Below are 22,327 nucleotides of genomic sequence, written 5' to 3'. Positions count from 1 at the left end.
CTGTCGGGCGTGGGGGTTCCACTTCAACCTGGGGACTCAGGGCATGCCCTAAGTCCCACGGGGTTCAAACCCTCCAAGTCCTGCAACAAGCCTATGCCAACGGACGACCCCCGCGATGCTTGCTTAAAGTGTCCGGGGGAAGCTCATCAGGCGGATAAGTGCAGGATTTGCAACGGGTTTTGCCCGAGAATGAAGAAGGAGCGGGACTTTAGATTGAAGCAGCTCCTCATGGAGGCGGCACTTAGACCGCAACCAGCATCGGCGCAGCAGGACCCAGCACCAAGTGCATCGGTGCGTAGTGTCCCGGCAATGGCGGAGATGGCACTGCGGAAGGACTCTGGAAGAGACCCACGGCACCGCCGCTCTCCGGTGCGGAAACAGTCGGAGACGACTCGGCACAGGTCCCTAGTCCCAGATAACATCGGACCGCTGGGTCCTTCGCACGGGAGAAGTGGGATATTCTCTCCAGTTCTGCTCCTCCCTTCCCTCCCACCCCCCTTCCCCGTCCCTCTTCAGGGGTCCTTCTCATGAGCAACTCCTTACCCAGGAGGTGCAGTCACTTCTTGGCATAGGAGCGGTGGAGGAGGTTCCTTAGGAGCTCAGGGGCAAGGGATTCTATTCCTGATATTTTCTAATCCCCAAGGGAAAGGGGGGGGTCTCCGACCCATTCTAGAGCTGTAAGCGCTCAACAAATTCGTGGTGAAGTTGAAGTTCTGTATGGTGTCCCTGAGCACGATTATCCCTTCCCTGGGTCCGGGAGAGTGGTACGCCGCCCTTGACATGAAAGACACGTACTTTCACGTAGCCATTTGCTCCACGCACAGGCGATTTTTAAGGTTTGAGGTCAACCACAAACACTATCAGTTCATGGTCCTCCCATTCGGTCTGTCGACAGCCCCCCGAGTTTTCACCAAGTGCATGTCGGTCGTAGCAGCCTTCCTTCACAAGAGACAGGTGCGGGTATACTGCTACTTCGACGACTGGCTGCTCAGGGGATGCACCAGGGAGCAGTTGGAATCTCGGGTCCAGTTCATCAGATCCCCTTTCGAGAGACTAGGCCTCCTCCTCAACATGAACAAGTCAACCTTGTCTCCGACCCAGAGAATAGAGTTCATCGGGGCAGTTCTGGACTCAGTGCAGGCAAGAGCTTTTCTTCCAGAGACACGATTCCAAGCCATGTCAGACATCATTCAAGGCCTCAGGCGATTCCCGGCCACTACTGCAAGGGGTTGCCCGCATCTCCTCCACCACATGGCAGCCTGGACTTATGTGGTCTGGCATGCCAGGCTGAGGCTCAGATGCCCGGGCCGTGACAACCTGGACTTTGTAGTGATGGTACCAGAACACATACTTGAGTCCCTCCAATGTTGGCTCGACCCTTGGACAGTGTGCGAAGGAGTCCCGTTCCACAGCCCTCCTTGTCCCTGGTAACAGACATGACGGCTCTGTGTTGGGGTGCGCATTTGGGCGATCTACAAACACAGGGCCTGTGGTCTCAGGACAAGCTCTCCCATCATATCAACATCAAAGGAGCTCAGGGCAGTACAGTTAGCATGCCAAACTTTTTGGGTCCAGCTGCAAGGCCAGTGAATGGCAGTGAGGAGGACAACACCACTGCCATGTTTTACATCAACAAGCAGGGTGGAGCCTAGTCCTCCCCGTTGTGTTGAGAAGCCCTCCGGCTGTGGGAGTTCTGCATAGGACGCTTCCAGGTGAATGGAGGGGGCTATCTACCAGGGGCCCAGAACGATCTGGCAGACCACTCAGCAGGTCCTTCCGCATGCCTAGGTAAGGCTTGGGAGTCACCTAATTGGAATTTAATATGAGCAATCACTCGAAGAAGAAAGAACCGTTACTCACCTTCTTGTAACTGTTGTTCTTTGAGATGTGTTGCTCATATCCATTCCAAACCCGCCCCCGTTTCCCTCTGTCGGAGTAGCCGGCCAGAAGGAACTGAGGAGGTGCTGGGTCGGCAGGGTTATATATAGAGCGCCATGACAGCGCCACTCCAGGGGGCTCCACAGCCAACCTGACGGGTGCTGCTAGTAGGAAAATTTTCTGACGACTCTGCACGCGGCGCGCACACACCTAATTGGAATGGACATGAGCAACTCATCTCGAAGAACAACCGTTATGAGAAGGTGAGTCACCGTTCTTCTTCTGTTTGATTTGACTCCACTGAGCTAAATAAGAGTCTCTACTGCAGATGCCTGGGCACGAGATTATAGACTTATGCATTCAGTATAAGGAACATAAAAATATTTTTGTTCTCTGTTTTATCTCATTTATTTCAGTGCACGTTCTCTTAAGCTTTAGTTTGAAATGTTTGCTTTTATGTATAACCTAACAGACTATTTGTATCTCCATTTAGTGAATTCTCTCTCTGTGTGTCTCTCCTCCCGCCCCCCACAATTCTTCAGTGCCCAGAATGCTGCTCTTTCTCTGTAACCATATTCACACTGGGTACTTTTCTATCCATCTCCAGTCACCATCACCTCCAGCCTCTATCATTACCATAGCTTGCTCAGACTTTCCTCCTCATTAGCTTGTTTGCCACGGCACCTCACATTCCTCTCCCCTTGGAACTGTCAGCTTTATCATTATGATCCTTTTCATTTTTGTTTGGACCGTAATGCAAATTCTGGTCCTAGCTCTGTTGCTGTTGGTTTTCCCCAGGAAATTCATTCCTTTTTGATATCACTTGTCATTTCATAGATGGTGACTAGAGCCAGCATCTCCTTAGGGGTCCCTTTTTCACTGTTTTCCTCCCCATTGCTACAGAACTAACACAATTATCCTGTTTACTTTTCATCTGCTTTAGCCTTAGAATTTTCCTCGCTGCAATCTCCACTGCTATTTCAGTAGTCAGCTTCAGGTCTCGCTCTCACCCCGCCACCTAATAAATGCACTGCAGAGTCCCTTTTCTCTAGCAAGGTACAACGTTTGCCCCCTTTATCCTGCTCTTTTCTCCCTGCTGCATCCTGGAAGCTGAGTCTGGCAAGAAATCAAAGCTCATGCAGGACTGTAATCTCTCTATTATACTCTTCACAGCACGGGCTAAGAGAGGCAGTTCTCAGAATCTTCATTTCGCCCTTATCCTTTGCCTATATAATTTCCCCCTATGACATTTATTCTCCTTTTTTAGCCATATTTACATGTAAGGACTTTGGACGTTCTGCTCCCCATATGGGGAGATTTCTGTTTCCTCTGTGTATGTGTTTCACATGATGTCACATATACTTCAGAGGTGATTATGTGGCATGTTTGCAGGTGATTGAGTGGTTTTGCAATATCTCCCCTGAATGCCTGTGGTAGGCTTCCCTGGAATGTAAATGAGTCCTTCCATCCTGGCTAAGCTTGGAAAGAGAACGAGCAAATAAGGGTGCTGTGCACCCAGTGTGTAATTCAGCCCTGTGCAGTTCTCGGCACCATTTCTCACCCAAGACCACAAGCTAAGGTTGAGGAGCATAGCCCTTGGGGTAGCCCTCTGCACAGGGGTGAATTTCACTCCATGCGTATTCAGCCTAATGAAATATATGTTTAATGTTAAAGTTAATTGCATCCTGGGTTAGAGGGCTTCTTCCTTCAGCACAACCAGCAGTGTATCAAAACAACTGAAACGTGTTGAGAAAGGAGTCCTGTAATCAACACAGCGCAAATTCCAACAATGCCTTTAAGAATGTGCTTCGCTTCATGCAGTTGAGTAGTTCTGTTGAAGGCAATGGGACTATTCATGTGCTTAAATACTGTGCTGAACTGGGGCCTGTTTTATGTCCCCTGATCGTGTTTATGAAGCTCTTATAGCAATATTTAACTGCTGATGAGATCTTTCCACCAATGAGATTAGAGACCAGAGGAGGTTCATATTGTCATTTACAATGCTGTACTGGGATTTGTGCTGTTTTTGAATATTGTGCAACGGAACTAATAAGAAACAGCACTCATTGCTCTCTCTCTCTCTCTTTCTCTCCTTTTAACTTGTACTGTAGCCCCTAGACGGATAACATCACTGGAAAAAGCTTACGCTGCTTTGAATGGTACGTAGCTCAGTTGATGCATTGTAGATGGTAGCAGACAAGAAATGTATTTGTGTTTTTAGTAAGGGATCGAAACTGTCCAAACACCACAAAGTTGCAGGCGTTTTTTCCCTCCCTTTCACTCTGTTTCCCCCATGGCACCAAGAGCTGAATGAATTCAAGATGCATTTAACAATATTTTGTAATTATGATATATATTTCCAAACACCAGTTACTGTAGTTTCTAGAAAAAAGAAAAGGAGTACTTGTGGCACCTTAGAGACTAACCAATTTATTTGAGCATGAGCTTTCGTGAGCTACAGCTCACTTCATCGGATGCATACTGTGGAAGGTCTTCTGCAATTTCCACAGTATGCATCCGATGAAGTGAGCTGTAGCTCACGAAAGCTCATGCTCAAATAAATTGGTTAGTCTCTAAGGTGCCACAAGTCCTCCTTTTCTTTTTGCAAATACAGACTAACACGGCTGCTACTCTGAAACCTGTAGTTTCTAGGTATCAATGCCAGTTCTGCTCTAGGCAAACTGACCTGGCTTATCTATGCTTAGCTCATTGATGCTGTCCAAGTGATTAATTATTGAGAAGTCTTATTGTGCAGTTCACACAAATTATGCTAGTTCTTATTTACTTAAATAAATTATTGTATATGCTGGGCCGTATCCTCAGCTGGTATAAATCGGCATAGCTCCATTGACTTAATGTATGTGATAATTTACTAACATAAACAAGGACTTGCATCATTTTTGTGTATGATACAGTAAGGCATTTCTCAATGGGCATCAGTGGAGCTACATTTCTTTCCCGAGTGGGAATCTGGCCCCATGCATCTACATGTCAATTACATGCGCCTATATATTTATAATTACACTCAGGAAACATATGTAGAGCCTTTTAAGTACCATTGGTTTGTTAATTTGGGCCTAATGAAGCTTGCCAGCAGATTCCACTTACCCTGGTGGTATTGTGTTGATAATTGACTCAGTTCACATAGGTATTCTTTGTGTTCTCGACTTTTTTCCCTTCCTTTTTTGGGTGCATTTAGTGCAGGAATAAGGTGCTAGATTAACACCACTTCACGGAAAGACCTGTTTCTCCACAGGCAGATTAAAAAGCAGCAGGACAAGCTTCTCCCTCTGCCCTGACCAGAAGGGACCACCTGTAGGCGTGTGAGAGGAAGTTCATTCTCCCTCCCCGGTTCAGTCCTCTGTTGTGCCTACCAAGCAGGATACTCATTGTGGAGGTTTCATTTGTAAATAACGTAGACATTTGCACACCAGGAACTGGACCAGAACTGATCAACTCACTTTATGTAGGGCAGCAAACAACCATTCGGCGGTACTCACTGCTGACCTGGGTTGAATTCAAGTCAAGTGGAGGTGAAAGGCTCCCTCACATATTACATTACCCTCCCCTGAGCTACTCTATCCAGTCAGCTAAACTAAAACTCTCCCCTGGGGAATTAGACTCTCCGTGTCTGCACATGGGCCAAATCAACAAAGTATCATGAAGCTGGATAACCTCTTTATTTCAGTGCCTGCCTGCAGATTTGGAATCCTAACCTTAGGCACCCACTCGAGGAATGAAATATTTTGGCCACCATCTTTATTTGCTTTATTTGCTTTATTTTTAAAAAGTCCATTAAAAATGATAGGACAGCGCTGTGCCATGAAGGTTTGTATAACAATGCTCTGCTGTACGGGATCGGTACATCAGAGTGTATTGCTGTTGGTTTTCTTGAGTCAATTATATTACAATATCAAATATGTAAAAAGACAAATCATGTTCTCTCCTGCCCAGTTACACCTAGACAATGAACATTGTGCCCTGAAAAATGTCTGGTTAGAGCCGTCTGCAGACCTGAATGAGAAATAGAGTGATTGCTTCCAAGCCCAGTACTGGTGACTCTGTGTTGTAAGAAGAAAGCACAGTTTAGTGAAAGCCCTGCATTCTTCTATTCTTCCTCTCTGGCTTCTCTGTTGTGCATGCTCAGTTAGAATTTCACCAACTTGTGGTAGTCTAGTTTGAGTCACCTGGTACCAACTTAGGAACCTCACACCATTCCAAAGCAGCCCCAGGATAGATAACAAGTTCAGATCTTTTTCCTTTGATAGTCACTTGGAGTATTAGTGAAAGGGCAAAACCTTCAGCATTTTAAATCCCAGAGAAATCAAAATGCTGTAAAGTTAGACAGCAACAAAAAACCACTTGATTTTGATATTTCTTTCTTTGTCTGCTACCATCTATACATCCGTATGCCCAGGAAACAGCATAAATAACAGGAAAGTCACAGAGGGAGTAGAAAGGGATGTGCAGGTGTTACAGTTGATGAGCCCACTACAGCCCTGGCTAAAACACATGCCTACTGTAATTGGAGAGCAAAAGAGAAATTCTTATTTTCTTTCTTGAAATCAGTTCCGTGTGGCCAATTTTTGGCATGTTCCTTTCAAGCGTCTTCATTGTGGTCGCTGAATACGAGCTGCTACTTGGCCTCAGGCTTCTTTTAAAACGAACTCTTGCTTTGTGAGTTCAGTGTGTGGCATACAGAGCTATTGTCTTCCAATCTCACCAGCTCAGAGAAGCTTTTATGAGGCTGTGCCCTGACGCTTTAGGTTATGTGCATGAGGTAGTCAGGAATGAGGATGCTGTATTGCTAATTCTTATGATTCTGTTGCGAATCTCACACTTCTTTCTGTTTTACTTAAAGCCCCAACTCCTGGCGGCATGAGAATCTCAGCTTTCATTTAAAAAGTACATTTCTAACCCTCCTGGTTTTAGAGAAAACCTTGGAAATGTGACCTGAGTGAAGTGCATCCTAAAGGTGCAGAAACCCAAGACACAGAAAAAGAACCAAATAAAATAAAATAAAATCTCATGGTTGTTAAATGAATCTCATGCCTTTTGGGGGCCTTACTCAGGATTTTTGAATGTCTGGTATTGGCAGTATTGAAGACAGCAACTCTGAGGTGGTTGGCAAACAAACTGTGAGAAAGCCAAGCACACTGGACAATAGTTCTACAAGAACAAAACCCAGGGCTCTGAAGATGATGCTAAAGCAACTCAGGCCCTGATTCAACAACTCACTTCAACATGTGCTGAAATGCTTTCCTGAATTGAGGCTGCGAGCAAGTTGCTGCTGAAGTTAAACAAACAGTAGTGATCAAACAAACTGTCAAAATCTGTGCACCACGGCTGTGTCGTCAGATGAATATGTCCTGTATGTAGCCTGCCTATGTACATGTGCAGTACACAATATTCTTTCCTTTCAATACTGTATTTATTTCCTACCCAGAGTATTAAATCTTTCAGACACTAACTGGAAGCTGACTCTCCTCGCTTAAATATTAAGGCCAATTCCCAATCTTAATTGCTAACAAGGAAGAGTCTGTCTGTTTAAAAAAGCTGTTAATGGTGGGAGATAACAGGGAACAGGGTCCTCTGATATTGTTCCCTTCCCTGCAGCCCCACATTGAGCTGGATTAGCCAGAAAGGACTGCCTGAGAGGAGTACTTTAAACGAGCTTCATTCCCAGACCCTGAAAACGCCATTTCTGCGGTCCAGGGAAATGAAGGGTTGAGCAAACTCCGCCCACTCTTTGTAACAGCAGGCCGTTGGGCTGCTCCTATACCTCGGGGTCAGCCCAGAGTGTATTCTAGTCCTATTTGCAAATGTACTGTTTCTCTTTGGATACCGCTGAACGACCCTGTCCCAACTTATCAACCCTAGACAAACACAGCCTAGTGTAAAGTACCATAACCAAAAACATATTTGACAATCCAGTAATGATGCTAAAATGTGCATTAAATCTTACCTCAACCAGAACAACAGGACTCGGGGAGAGGGGATATGAAGATGGCCCTGTGGCCACTCCTGTGTTAACACAGTGTCTCTTATTGTTTTTGAAATGAGCCCCCTTCCTACTTCTACTTCTACTTCTACTTCCTACTGGACCACTTGGACCTATCACATGCCCAGATCATCGTATCCTACTCTGAATCGTTAACCGTGTTAGAAACAGAAAGGATGGTTCATACACCAGCAGGCTTCGTATGTGTGGAAATGTATGTTCCACTGATCCATGTTCATCTAGCCTTGTGACCCCCAACTGCCCTCCCCTCAAGTTCTGCACTTGTCAAGACAGCAAGTGCCTTCCAGGAGTAATTTAACTGTGGACAGACAGCGAAGTTAATTTCAAGAGGATGACTCTCTATTAGGAATACTGGACTGTGCTTTCCACTAGGTAGCCAGCAAGTATGCAGCTGAAGTAAATGACAATATAATCTTAACAGATACCCAGCCCCGGTTGTTGATCTGGGTTTTAGAGCTGCAAGAACTATCTTCTGATTTTGGGGGAGGGGGGGAGAGAGAGTGTGTTTGAAACTATTCACGGTTTGAATTATAGAGAAGAATGGAAAAGACTGTTGATTTATCACCAGGATCTGCAAGTCTCAGAGCTGGGAAAGCATTGCAGAGATCATGTTCTGGATGCAACTGTGTTTCTTTGAACCTCCCTAAGGATGCTGAATAGCAGCAAAAAGTCTAAATAAGTGACTGTCAATAAAATGAAAGAATAAAGAAAAATGAAGTTTGGCATGATGATAATTTAAAAAGGCTAGAAAGGCCAGTGTGATTGTATGACGTATTTATAAAACAACCCTGTACTTAGAAGCCTGGTTATCAAAGTGCTCTCACTCTTTTATATCACTTCTGGGAGTACTTGGGACTCTGTGGGCCTGCATCTCCATTGCTTTGCTTACTGGGTTGTCATTTACAGCCTTGCAAAGTGGATGTAAAATGCTATTGTTCATGTAAGTGTGTGGCAAATGCAGATTTGACAGCATTTTATACCCACTGCACAGGTATAAAAGATAACACAAGGTGTAAGGCAAGGAACAGTGCAGTTTGAAATCTGTTACATTTTGGATGTGGCAGTTAGATTACATGTTCTCTGGACCTTTCTTTTGTTGTTGATTATGCTGGCGGGGGGAACTAAGTGGGCTACTTGATCCCTGTATGCTCTCTTTACAGACGAGGACGATGCAAACAGGCTTGGCGAAAAGGTGATTCTCCGAGAGCAAGTGAAAGAGCTTTTCAATGAAAAATACGGTGAGTTGTCTCCTTGCAGTTTCTTACCGAGAGCAGCTCTGGTTAAAATTAATGAGGCTGAAGTGCTCTATTTATGGACCGAGCACATGGCAGCTTGCTGGGGCACAGGTTTCTTCTCACTGCCCCATGTTTCAGCTCATCTCTAGAGACATTCCTCATCTCACCAGTGACTGACAGCTGGGACTGTGACCTTCTTGTCTACATCTCCATCTTTAAGGGGGGAGAGAAACTTCTCCGGGCCATAGAACTTCTTTAGTCTTACATCAGCCACTGATGCATTTTTAAGATGTGACAAGTTAGAATAAACAGTGGTGTGCTCAGCAAATGCACCTGCCTCCTAACTCCTAGGAGCATGACATGGACCCCACCTTTGCCTGCTCTTTGCTGCACAGCAAGGCTCAATCACGATGTGTCCAAACTCCAGACACAAGGCACGTTTTGGGAAAACGTGCTTGGAACTGTGGCAGAGAAGTAGGCCATGGAGCTGAAGGAAGGTGGTATTTGAAAATACGGTTTGCAGGCTGTCTGTGTGTCCCGTTATCCATGTACTTCCACCTCAATTCCTTGCAAACGTGCAGTAGGAAAAAAAAAACCCCAAACCCTGCAGCTTCCCCTACAACAGTCAGCAGTGTAATTGTCTCAGAGCAGGGATGTAGTACAGTTACTGGTACATAACTGTGACTAGTTGTTCCCCCATTGTGGTTCTGGGTGTCTGAATTGCATAACCACTGTACAGTTATTTCTCAAATACCGTGCAAGTCCCTGAACGCTGTATTGGGAGGTCAACTTTTTTGCCTATCAGAGTGCAGGGATTTACAGAATCGCACTATGGTGATTTCTCAACTGCCGTGCTGTGATCAAGCAAACAGATCTACTCTGTCTGTCTGCTCTGATAGCTTGAAAACTCTCAGTCCAGTAGCCTGTTTGCCAGCAACAAAAATGCTGTTTCCACCTCCTGCTCTGGAGCAGACTATCCCTGCCTCCCTTCCACCCCCCTGAAAGAGAAACAAAAATAGCAGCATTGCCAAGAAAGTGCGAGTGCCAAGCAGCAGAAAGGGCAAGGGTTAATCGCCTGAAACACACTTCCCCCTTTTGATGCTCTTCCTGCCCTACAGATCAGGAAAGCCAGAACTATCCAGTGTTTTGGGTTTACATTGGGAATACCTTGGCTCCACCCTTCCAATTTGGTTTTGAAGTTCAGTGTAAACAAAAATTAAATCCAGATGTTCAGAGAAGAAATCTTCAGATCCATACGAGGGGGCCTTCAAGTTTGATAGAGCAATGTGTCTCGCAGCAGTCGAACAGCTCATGTAGTTGGAGTGTTTAATTTAAAATGTCAGTAGGACGCGTGTCACAGCCCTGATCATGCTCCCCCTGGTGGGTACTTACCAGGCTGCTGTGTTTGGGCCCATGTGTTTTTGAGCAGCCCTTGGTCACTGGATAAGCTTCAGACACAAACTCTGGTTCCTGCCTCTCTGGCATGCTCCCTAGGGACAGACTCTGTCTGATATCCCTCCTGGATGAGGGACCCTGTGACCTAGCTGTGACCCCCAGGACAAGTGCTGACCCCCCCACCCCTGTGAGCCTCCTGTAGCTTAAGCATACCCTTTCTCAGATCTCCACTTTTGTGAGCATTCTGGTTGATTGTTTACCCCTCCAGGGACACACAATAGTTGAAGCAAACAGGCACGGGCTTGGCAAAGGGCTTACTAAAAAAACAATCGCTGTGACAAGAGATGTACAGATCTAAGATATACAGATCTGAAATTCCATGCCTGAGTTTCCTCACCACTCTTCAGTGTTCTTTGGGATTTGGTCAGTCCCCTCTCCTGGACTAGTTTCAGAGTAGCAGCCGTGTTAGTCTGTATCTGTAAAAAGAAAAGGAGTACCTGTGGCACCTTAGAGTCTAACAAATGTATTTGAGCATAAGCTTTCGTGAGCTACAGCTCACTTCATCGGATGCATGCAGTGGAAAATGCAGTGGGGAGATTTTATATACACGGAGAACATGAAACAATGGGTGTTACCATACACACTGTAACCAGAGTGATCAGGTAAGCTGAGATAGTACCAGCAGGAGAGAAAAAACAACAACCTTTTGTAGTGATAATCAAGGTGGGCCATTTCCAGCAGTTGACAAGAACATGTGAGGAACAGTGCGGGGGGGGGGGGGGGAATAAACATGGGGAATTAGTTTTACTTTGTGTAATGACACATCCACTCCCAGTCTTTATTCAAGCCTAATGTAATGGTGTCCAGTTTGCAGATTAATTCCAATTCAGCAAATCTTGGACTACGCTCCTCTACCCCATGCGTCTTTTCCTATTCCGGTCCGTGAGAGAAAGCTGCTGCCTCCAACTTAGCAGACCTGCTCCTTTTATAGCTTCCTGTCTCCTTTCCCTTGTCACCTGCCGTTGCCCCTCATGCCCCTCTCAGGGGATCCCTTGCTTGATCACCACCCCTCTGGAGCCAAGACTTGAAAAACTGGTTTGCCCTGGGTGGTAGTCAACTGTTTGTCCAAGAGTGCTTCCATTTGAATAGGACATCATCAAGGTTTAACGACCCTCCATTGTTAGCCCCATCACCACCCCTTGAAGTTAGAGAAGGCACAGGGCAGCCTTACAGTCCAAATGGAATTTGTAGTTTGACACCCCTTATCCCCTTTTGTATCATAGTTGATGCTGATTGGATCCACCTGTGTGCATGACTCAGCTGTAATTACCCTGACTATGAAGGCAGGATGTTAGCACCTGTGTCTAGGGCAGCAGAAGAGCCCTGTATTTCCGTACAGAGCCTTAGAGTTATACTTGGAAATAACCATGGCCTGGGCTAACACGTTCCCTGGCTTTCAGACTGTTTATCTTATGTAAATATGTAGAAGTGACTTGACTTTCAGTGGGGCTTGTGATCCTAAACCTCTTAGACACTTCTGATAATTGCTTCCCCTCTGTCTGTTAACCACATTCTGGACTGAATACATGTTGAGGCTATTAGGAGTAATTATAATAATACTTTCATCGCGTTCTATTTATTCCTTATGCATGAAACAACAAGTATTGCTGTAACTGATGCGGGCATAAAGCAGCTTGGAAAAGCCACGTTGCAATGGGCTGTGCTCCGGGGTAGCTATCAATCTGCAGGAGCCACAGATGGTCTCAGCCAGCAGAGCTAATGACCGCGTCTGCTTTAGGTGTCGAGTTCCTGACTGGAACGGTTACGCACCCAAGTGACCAAGCTGTACAGGTCGTTGGCCGGATGGGGAACTGTAGCTTGGCCAATGGTATGAAGGCAGAGTGCTTCATCTGCCACTCTGCAAACTGCTCAACATCAAGCTCAGAAGCTGTTCTAATCCAGGCAAGGAATAAAGAACCTGTGGCAGATGTTCCATGCAGAGGAAAATATTATGTTACTGAGTCAGTCTGTTGGTTTCCAGCAGGAAGAGCCAGCTATTGAACAACAGCTGCACAGAAGGGTTGAGGAAAAAATGTGATCCTTATTGAGTCATGGGAGGGAGAGGGAGCGTAGAGGTTCCTATTACAAATGCTCCAGCCTCTTGTGAAAAAGAGAATGCAAGGGGGACTCTTCTCTCATTGCAATAGCTGTGGGTGATCCCCCATTCCGCTCCCTCCTTTCCTCCCTCTCTCTCTCTCATGCACACAGTCTGGCTGTTGCTGGATAAGTTCCAGATGTAAAACCAACACTTGTTTGCTAAAGAAGTACTGTCCCACTGTATAGCAGGGGTGCTGGAACTATTTTGATCGTCGGGGTGCTAGGAGCCACTGAACCAAACAATAAACCCCGTATATAATGGAAGCCGCTTCAAGCCAGAGGGTGCGGTAACATCCCAATTTCCAGGACCTGTGCTGTATAGTTGTTGCTCCTCGTCCATTTGTGTAGTATGCTTATTGGATGAATTAGACCGAGAGACCGAGGGCTTGACTCTCCTCTCAGCTGCATAAAGTGTCGATCCAGGAGTAACTCCACAAGAGGCGATGGGAATATGCTGGTGTACCACTGTTGTATGTGGGATCAGAATCAGGGCCAGAGTGTCCAAAGTCCGGTTTTGGTTTGTATTACCCAGTTCCAGCCACAAAACGGTGCATAGCCCCAGATTACCAGGTTATTCCATAGCTGTCCACTCTGGTGTGTTACACCTTCCTCTGACGCATCCAGGACAAAACACGGTACTGGATGGACCTGGGGTCTGAGCCAGTGTAACTGAGTCCCTTCAATACAGGAGCTAGAAAATGAGCAGTGCATTCCCTGAACAGGCCTTACCCAACAGCGAACGTCAGGTGGGACTTGGAACGGTTGGTAAAGATGATCTCCATGAAAAGAAAAGAAAACTTCAACCTGCAGCGCTTGCATCGTCAAAGCATAGCCAGTGCTCCTCTCTGACTGCTTCGTATCTCTGGAGATGGAGGAGATATCAGAGGGATTATCGGTAAATGCTGATGAGGTGGCATATATTGCAACCGTGGGCTGTCACTTTTCACATAACTTGATCAGGAACAGAACACCTTACCCACACTCTTTGAGGGTGTGGGCTTCCCTGGTGCATCAGGTTATGTTATGACCATGAGTATTTAGGTGATACCTACAGATACAGATATGGGATGTGTATGTGAATGCTCGATTACATGTATTGCATAATAGCCCCCAACTGTGCCTAATAGCAAGATTGCTTAACAGGGACCACGGAAACTGACAATAAACAGGACAGACAGACATGAAGCAATTTCATCATCTCGTAAGGAATTAGTATCCCTTACTAGGGCTGGGCTAGTGAAAAGAAAAGGGGGTTTCACAAAAAGAAAAGGAGGACTTGTGGCACCTTAGAGACTAACCAATTTATTTGAGCATAAGCTTTCGTGAGCTACAGCTCACTTCATCGGATGCATCAAAGCTTATCCTCAAATAAATGTGTTAGTCTCTAAGATTCCACTAGTACTCCTTTTCTTTTTGCGAATACAGACTAACACGGCTGCTACTCTAAAAGGGGGTTTGTAACTTAATCTGACAGAGCCGAGAAATGTTTTTTCTCTCCTTGCAAGAAGTTTGAGTACAGATATTCAGAAGTATGACTTATCCAAGAGCTCATTTAAAGCAATATCCTAGTAATGTTGAAATCCCATAGTGAAGCCAATCTTCTTGACTTCCAAAACTCTAGGCACTACCATTGTAATGTGCCTCTGACTCTTGAACCAGCAACTGATTGGCTTGGACAATGAGCCCTGAAAAAGGCCCTGGGGTGTATTTTCCTTGTGTGAATTCCTGACTTCTAGGGAAAGAGCTGAGCCATCGCTATGCTTGCAAAGATTTGATTTTTATCAATAAGCATTGATTTCATCACACACACAAGAAAAAATATTTCCATCAGTAGTAATCAAAATGTACAGATAGGCAAAGTAAGAAAAAGGCTGCTTGAGAACTTATTCAAGTTTGATTGAAGGATCTTTATTTTGTATATTTTGACATGAGATATTGACAATTTGTGTTTTAATGGTTATAAAGCTTTAACCTTTTGAATCTCAGTATTTACTGTCATTAAAGAATTGTTGTCTGATACCCACCATAATTTCGAAGTGAGCATGTAAATCAATACAAATCTTAAAATGCTTAAAAACAAACATTTTTATTATCCATCAAATTATAAAAAATAAAAATTGAATTCTGCCAATCCTAGACATTGGAAAGCTTTTAAAATTCAACCAGGGGATATCTTTTCCTTCCTTGAATAGCAAATCCATTCTCTTCAGTAAGTGGTTTGGTACTTACACTTTGAAAACAGTTTATTAAGCAAAATATGAAATGTCTAGGAAAATTGCATTGAGTACAGTGAAAATGTATAATTTTGCTGTTGAAATACTACCTCAGGGTTCAAAGGCCTCCACTTAATGTTCACTTGTCACATTGGCCTCTATTCTGCTGTTGCAGGAGAGGCTTTGGGATTGAACCGGCCAGTCTTGGTGCCATACAAATTGATCAGGGATAGTCCTGATGCTGTTGAAGTTACTGGTCTGCCAGATGATATCCCTTTTAGAAATCCCAACACCTATGACATCCACCGGCTGGAGAAGATCCTGAAAGCACGAGAGCACATTCGGATAGTGATTATAAACCAACTCCAGTAAGTCTCAATAGCTCCTCTACTTCTGGGGTCTTTTGTAAACATGTACGGCCAGAATCCCCATCTGGTGTAAATTGGCATAGTTCCATGGGTTGCAATGGAGCTGCACCAGTTTACACTGGCTGAGGATCTGGTCCATAGTATCTTCTGGTTTACATTTGTAAGAATTCTCAGGGCGGGGGGGGGGGGTGTCTTTCAGCTATATGAGGAATCCTGTCAGGCTAGGAAAGGTTGGGGTCCAATTCATATTCTTAGGAAACAAGATAAGGCAGCGTGTCCTTCTCTCTAGCAAACAACTGCCTAAATGTCAGGGGAGCGATGCCAATTAACACGAACTGATGATCTGGCCCAATGAATGTACTGCTGCTGATTTCATTAGGCAGTTGATCACCTTGCTAAGGAACTTTCAACTGAAAAGTAACCTGGGGTTGCTGCCCCTGAGCAATGAGACTATTGTAATGTATAAAGAACACTTTGTTAACGAAAAGCTTTGTTACGGTGATATGGCCTCTCTGCACTGAGCTAGAAGGATGCTTCGGAGGGGTATTCAGGGTTGTGAGGCCTCTCACCACCACCTGCCCCTAGTGTGAGGAAGTGTTGTCTGTGCCTGCCTGGGATCAGCTCCCTGAAACCACCAGCTTCTGGCAACACAGGCCTCGCCCTCTCTGTCCAGGTTAGCAATAGGCACACGCCAACCCCTGAGTCCTCTGAGCATCCCTCTGGAGTGTTCAGACCCATTCCCCTGAACTCTCACAGAACTATGATTCGTCACTCCCAAAGGAAGAGCACACACCAGCTTGTAAGAGTCAGCGCAGGATCACCCTCTACTTAACACACTGTGCTTAGTTCTACAGAAAGTGAAAACCAGAATAAGTTGATGATTAAAGAACAGAGATTCAAATGATAGAGAGTGAGACTACTGGAGATGTGGTTACATATAAAACAAAATTATAACCTGCTTTCTACAGCCTTGGCTTACCTATCAAGGTATTCCACTATCTCTTAGAAGACAGCTTGCCTCAAGTCTTTTTCCCAGTGTTTTCAACCAGTTTGGCTGAGATCCCATCTCGGAAGACCAAGCACGCTGGCAGGTTATCCAGACAGACTGAAGGAATTCCTGGGGTTCAGCTGCACCCCAGATAGAGTTTCAAAAGTTCATTGTCTTACTCCAGAACAGGATAACTCCTGCTGGTTTTGTTTTTGCCTCCAGTCTCCTCTACCTATTGATTAGCATTTTGCCCAGGTAGTAAATGGGCATCCATTGTGAACCATACAATACTCAATTTGCATATGACCAGCCAGAGTGAGATACATGTCTCTTTTTCCCCCCTGCTTGCCTGGAGTATGTGGACCACCCTTTTGTGACCTACCTTAACTCACAAACCTAGACAACCTAATTTTTAGTATATACTGTATATAACTCCTCACATATTTCCCATACATACATCTCTCAATGATTATGATGACCAGTGTAACCCAGGATTTCATTAGAGATGTTATATGTCCCCTTTGGGTGAATACAGGGGATCCCTGTGCCCCTGCTAGTTGGCATCAAGAGGTCTTGGGTCACAGCAAGAAGATGAGGGTTATATTTTGTTCATGTTCTCGTAGCGAAAGATTGTCTGAGGCACTGAAAATGCTTTGGGCTGGTCCATTTAGAAGCAGCTGATATTGTCTCAGGAAGTCTCAGATTTGCAGCCCTACCATATATCTAAAACTCAAAAGAACTCAGTGTGCCAATGTTGCAATTTTACTCAGAGTCGTTAGAGTGGATTCTTATTCTGATCAACCATTTGATGTACAATCTGTGCTAAATCTACCATAGGTTGAGCACCACTGGTCTACGTGAAATATGTATCCTGGAGGAATTTTGGAGCATGTTTCTAATGTGTCTATATTCTTACCTGCTAATTTCCTTTCTTGAACCCTTCAAGCCCAACATTCTTGCAGTGAACTTTGCTTTGTCTCTGTGGTGCTTGGGAGGCATGCCACACCTTGGACTCTGAGACCTCAGACTTTTCTGACTGTCTCTGGTTCTGGAGTGGTTTCAAGTTGGATGTGTAGAGTACTAAGCTCTTTCTTTAACACTGTATTGAACAGGTGAGGTGTGTAAACAGACATTTGTGTATCTCCTCTTCTGGTTGCCCTGGTTTGACCCATGAAGTTTCTCCTCCTTTGAGGAGCTGGGTGGGAAAGATGGCCTATTCCTCCTCTCTTTCGTTGCTGGATTTGTGGGTGGATGATCCAAAGAGGATTGATCCTGAGTAGTCTGGGATTCTGTGTTAAGGAGTATTTTGGCCTGTGTTGGCCTTCTGGGTTTTTTCTGTGACAACCTGTAGCTCCTATAGTCTAAGGAGGAATCCAAATGAGCTTCCAAATGTTTCCTTTTTGCCTGGTGTTTTTCAGAGGCTGAGAAGAGTCTTTCTTAGGGGGATGCTATTGTCAGAGTGTCAGATGTTCAGGGTGCTGTTGGGGAATTCCTGCTCAGAGAGGAGTCCTCTGAGATGTGGCTGCTGGTACCTGTGTGGGATGGGGAAGGACTCTGGGGTGGAAGTTAGAATGTGTTCTGCTTATCTCCCCTGAGAAGCCTAGTGCCACCTTAGACCTATGTGGGGGAACCTGATGCCTGTGGGGTTGAATACATGAGAGTGGGCAGTGGCTGCATGGAAAGGAATGCTGAAGGATCTGGTTTCTGCCAGTTCATTGTTGAAGGCCCCTGGCCAGCTGAAAGCTGTCTCCACACACTGTTAACAGTGGGTCTGAAGTCCGGCTGGTACCAAGGGAGCCATCCTGTACAGTGCGTGTTAGTCTGACTCCTCTCCTAACTGCTGTTCCAAAGGGGAAGGGGAGGGATCCACAGTCTGGGGTCTGCTTAGCACACTTGGCCTGGACCTTACCCATATGGCAGGAGGGCGCACTCCCCAGGAATACTGCCTGGAGAGCCAGCCTTCTCTCCTGGACTCTGCTCCTTTATCCCGATCCTGCTTGCAAAAGAGGCAGGCATCTGCTCCAGTGCAGGGCTGGAGGGTGCATGACCAGGAAATACGCTCTCTGGCCTTGATCCTTGACGTCTTCTCCTGATCCCCTCTGGGGGCCACTGGGAAGATAAGTGCCCAAGGGGTTGTCGTGGGATCCTGGAGCCCAACAAGGAGCAAAGCAAAGAATTGCTTAGACGTCGAGATGAGCAATTTTCAGGTCATTTTCCTAAGGCTAATAACGCTCCATGCAGAGGACTCGGTCTGCTATGTGCTCTGCCCTAGATGGGCAGGCTGCCAGAGGAGACGGTCCCATGCTCTAGTACAATCTCAAAGGTCTGCTCTGGCTCCAAACACACGCAAGACAGAGGAAACCCCACTAGGATATGGTTAGATATGCAAGGGATAAAGAACATCTGTGCCCTAACCGTTCACAATTGCTAATCTCCACCTTGTTTCTCACACAGACCGTTTGCTGAAATATGCACTGAGGCCAAACACACAGGTAAGCTCTATGCTAAAGCTCTCCTTCCAGTGGAGCAAACTGCAAAGCAAAACATACAGATTGCGGCACAAAATACACAGGAGGCCAGACTCCAGGGCTCAAAAGAAAATAGAGCAGGCTAGTTAGGTTGATGTTTGTCATCTTAATCCTCTCCATCTCGTCATCCAGCTGGGGCCTGAGACAAAGTCTGGGGTCTGTCCAGGAAGGAAATCTCGCAGGTTTGGCTTCGCTTCTGCAGTTTTCCTGAGGCTGTGTGTGAAAGGGAAACAGAGGCTGTAGTTTTAGACTAAGATTTTCAGTGGCCTAGGGGATTTGAATGCCCTTCCCATTAATTTTAATGGCTGTTGCTGAATAAATCCCTCAAGATGGCTTTGAAAATCTGAGCCCTAGTACTGTTTTTTACTCTGCAAAGATGAAATCATGTACTGTGCTTGAGAGGAGTCTGTGCTCGCAATCCAAGTCCTACTGGACGCGGCTCCATTTCACTTAAGTCACCAACGCGACCGGCACTTGTTAGCTGCCAGGTTGGCAATCTCTCAGCAGGAAGGCAATGGATCAGAGGGGCACAGTGACCTAAATGACTTCTAATGCCCTAATAAGTATCCTGTGAATAGAGAACTCAAGTCTGACCATGACAAGGTGAAGCAGCAGCCTGGAAAAGGTTACGGGTCTCTGCCTATCACAGGGCTGAGCAGGATATATAAGAAAGAGGAAGCTAGGCCCAGCGGGCAGAGGGAAAGGGTGTGTTCTCTTTTTCCCTGGCTGGTGGAAGCAAGGGAAAAGCCTCTGGAGATACTTTTATTTTGCGATATGACTTTTGTGTGAAACCAGTATGCCCTACGCCCAGGGCCTTGAAAGGGACTGGGTGTGGTGTTTGCTTCCATTCCTAAGCTGGAGAATCAGCCATTCAGATAACCCATTTCATTCCCATCCTCCCCTTCAGAAAAAGACAACAGTGTTCCCAAACGAAAGCGGAAGAGGATCTCTGAAGGGAACTTGATATCCTCCTCATCGTCGTCTTCCTCTTCCTCCTCTTCCAATATGGAGTCCACATCTTCAACAAATCAGATCTCACTTGTGGTAAAGCCTTCTAAACGTCAACCAACTTACTGCATCTCTGTCTAGCTCAGGGTTCTTCCCCTACCACCCTTCATCTCTTTCCTTCACTGGCCCTAGAAATGCTATAAACCCCTAACTTAGAATGGCGACACCAGGTCTGGTAAAGAAGGGGAACGCTCGCTTTTGAGCCGCTGTCCCTCTGTTGCCTCTGGGAAGAGCTGGCTCATCAGCAGAGAGGCCACTCGGCATCTCCCCTGCACCAGTCCAGCATGCTCTGCAGGGCTGCCATGGGCTGGCCTCTGCCAGCGTCCATCAGTGAAGCCTCCTCTGCGATACACTGATGCTGCTGAGGGGAAGGTAGTGGTGACCAGGGCAGGAATGACTTAGTGTCCTGCCCTGAGAGGGGAACACGCCACAGAGAGCAGCCATTCCAACGCCTGACCCTCCTCGCAACCGCCTAGAGCTCTCTGTTGGCATTGTCACATTGGTGACTCAATCCTGTAAGGTGCAGAGCACCCTCAGCCCTTTCGGCTGCAATAGACTTGATGCACTTTCCAGGATCTGCCTCTGGGAGAGTCAAGTTACTATGTAGTCACCTTTCTCCCTTGCATGTGCCCCACACCCTTCTTCTCCATTTTCAGCACTATGCAAGGAGCACTGTGTGGCAAGGTTATGTCACGGAGTGCAGGATTCTCAGCCTGTGAAGATACTTCACAGGTTCCAGACACAAATCTGAAGGATCTAAAAAAGTCCCCAACGCATAACCAGCTGCATTATTTCATAAACCAGCCTGTCAAACTCAGGGAAGCGCTATTAACATGCTCCAGCTTTCCATGTGCTTTGGCCATTGTTGTATGATGGCTCTTGGTTTTGTTTTTTATATGTATGAAAAGGTGAATGTTTTGGGAGTGGGGTGAAGCTAAAATATCCTTGAAGTAGAAAATCAAAGATGTAAAAATAAGAACCGACATCAAGGGAGATTCATGGATCTATTCTAGCTAAGGAACTGGCCTTAGTTATTTATTATCAATTATTATTTCAAGCATAATTTTTTTTAAAAAAGCAAAAATATTAATACATTTAGAAGTTATTTTGGGTAGGTTTTATGGTGTTTTATTTTCTTATTTAAAAAGAAAATCTGACTTGGAAAATGGAAGACTTGCCCTGTGTGGGAGCGTGACAGAAACTTGATGAATGCACGTTTTTGTAGAGTATTTTGTCTTAACAGCATTTTTCCTTCTCTCTCTCTCTCTCTCTCTCTCTCTCTCTTTCAGCAATGGCCCATGTACATGTTAGACTATGGTGGTCTAAATGTCCAGATTCCAGGACCTATTAACTATTAGACCTCAGTACTGAATCAGAACCTCAACAGACAGAATAAATAAATAAATAAATGTAATTTATGTAAAAAGTGTATATTCTAATATGTATCAATGCCTTTTAGTTTTTCCAATGATTTTTACACTATATTCCTGCCATCAAGGCCTTTTTAAATAAAAATAAAAAGTGTTGCCTTGCTCTTAACATTATTTATTTTATTTTTTGTATTATTGATGAAATCCATGATAGGTAAAAATCAATACAGAGGAGCACCTTCTGATGGGCATCAGCATACCTCATCATGCCTTACTTCCAAAATAAAATGGGTAGGGTCTAGAGTTTGAACCCCAGATTTTTGACACATGGTTGTCATGCTTCATTTGCCACTGGTGTCTTCAGACGTCAGTCAACAGTTTAAAAAAAATCTTTTCTTGATATTGAAACATCAGCACAAAATTACAACATGAAGTATGGATGAATAAACACTTGACAGAAACAAAGGACGGGGCCTGGATTCCCATTTATGCTCAGGCCCATATACACCACTCTAGCAGCATACAGGGGCTTTCAGGTGCATAGAAGATTACATGTAAGCCCACTTTAAGGATTCTTTAGCCCACTAGAGCAGGTTAAAGGGGTCTTATTTTGTATGAACATCGGTCCCTGGATTACTACCTCGACAACACTTCCTCGGCTGTCTCACGTGCTTGTCATTTGCACGTGTCTGTTGTCTCTTAAATCAGAGAGAAATTCTTATCAGAGTTCATAGAATTCCTCAATTTAATCATCTCTGGGCAGAAAGCCTGTCTGTGGCCCTGGCTTAAGCCAAATTTTGGGGTTTGAGAGGTGCATAGGATTGGTGCTGGCCTTCTGAATTCCACCCTCAGCTCACAAATAAGATGAAGCCATTTCTGCTGTATAAATTTACCAATCTTTTAAAACCATAAAAGCTTATTCATAAGGATCAATTTCTCAACAAAGGCGATTGTAATCCATTTTTTAAAAGCTTTGGAGTCTCATGGATTGAAGAAAACTCAGGTAGGTAGGTATAGTTTTGCCACATCTAGTGACACATGATTCTAGACTATTTCTATAACCTTTGAATAAAAAGTTCTTCTATGAGGACACTTAGTTGGGGATTGGTCCTGCTTTGAGCAGGAGGTTGGACTAGATGACCTCCTGAGGTCCCTTCCAACCCTG

General features: G+C 45.2%; 1 protein-coding gene across 7 annotated transcripts in view; it reads left to right on the top strand.

Moving 5' to 3' along the window:
• Positions 1-21,276, top strand: part of GTF2IRD1 (GTF2I repeat domain containing 1) — a 173,118-nt gene extending 151,842 nt beyond the window's left edge. For 6 of the 7 annotated variants that reach the window (XM_074974916.1, XM_074974919.1, XM_074974922.1 and 3 more), the window contains 6 exons: positions 3,990-4,037; positions 9,061-9,138; positions 15,076-15,268; positions 18,711-18,748; positions 19,692-19,828; positions 21,082-21,276. In XM_074974916.1, coding sequence (XP_074831017.1) covers positions 3,990-4,037; positions 9,061-9,138; positions 15,076-15,268; positions 18,711-18,748; positions 19,692-19,828; positions 21,082-21,150 — 563 coding nt within the window. In that variant the 3' untranslated portion in view covers positions 21,151-21,276. The remainder of the gene's footprint in view (positions 1-3,989; positions 4,038-9,060; positions 9,139-15,075; positions 15,269-18,710; positions 18,749-19,691; positions 19,829-21,081) is intronic. The other variant, XM_074974921.1, reaches the window with a different exon arrangement.
• The last annotated feature ends 1,051 nt before the right edge of the window (positions 21,277-22,327 follow it).

Source organism: Natator depressus, chromosome 17, assembly GCF_965152275.1.
Source record: "Natator depressus isolate rNatDep1 chromosome 17, rNatDep2.hap1, whole genome shotgun sequence".
Taxonomy (NCBI): domain Eukaryota; kingdom Metazoa; phylum Chordata; order Testudines; family Cheloniidae; genus Natator; species Natator depressus.
Note: the sequence above shows the minus strand (reverse complement) of the source record. Positions and strands in the feature narration are given on the sequence as shown.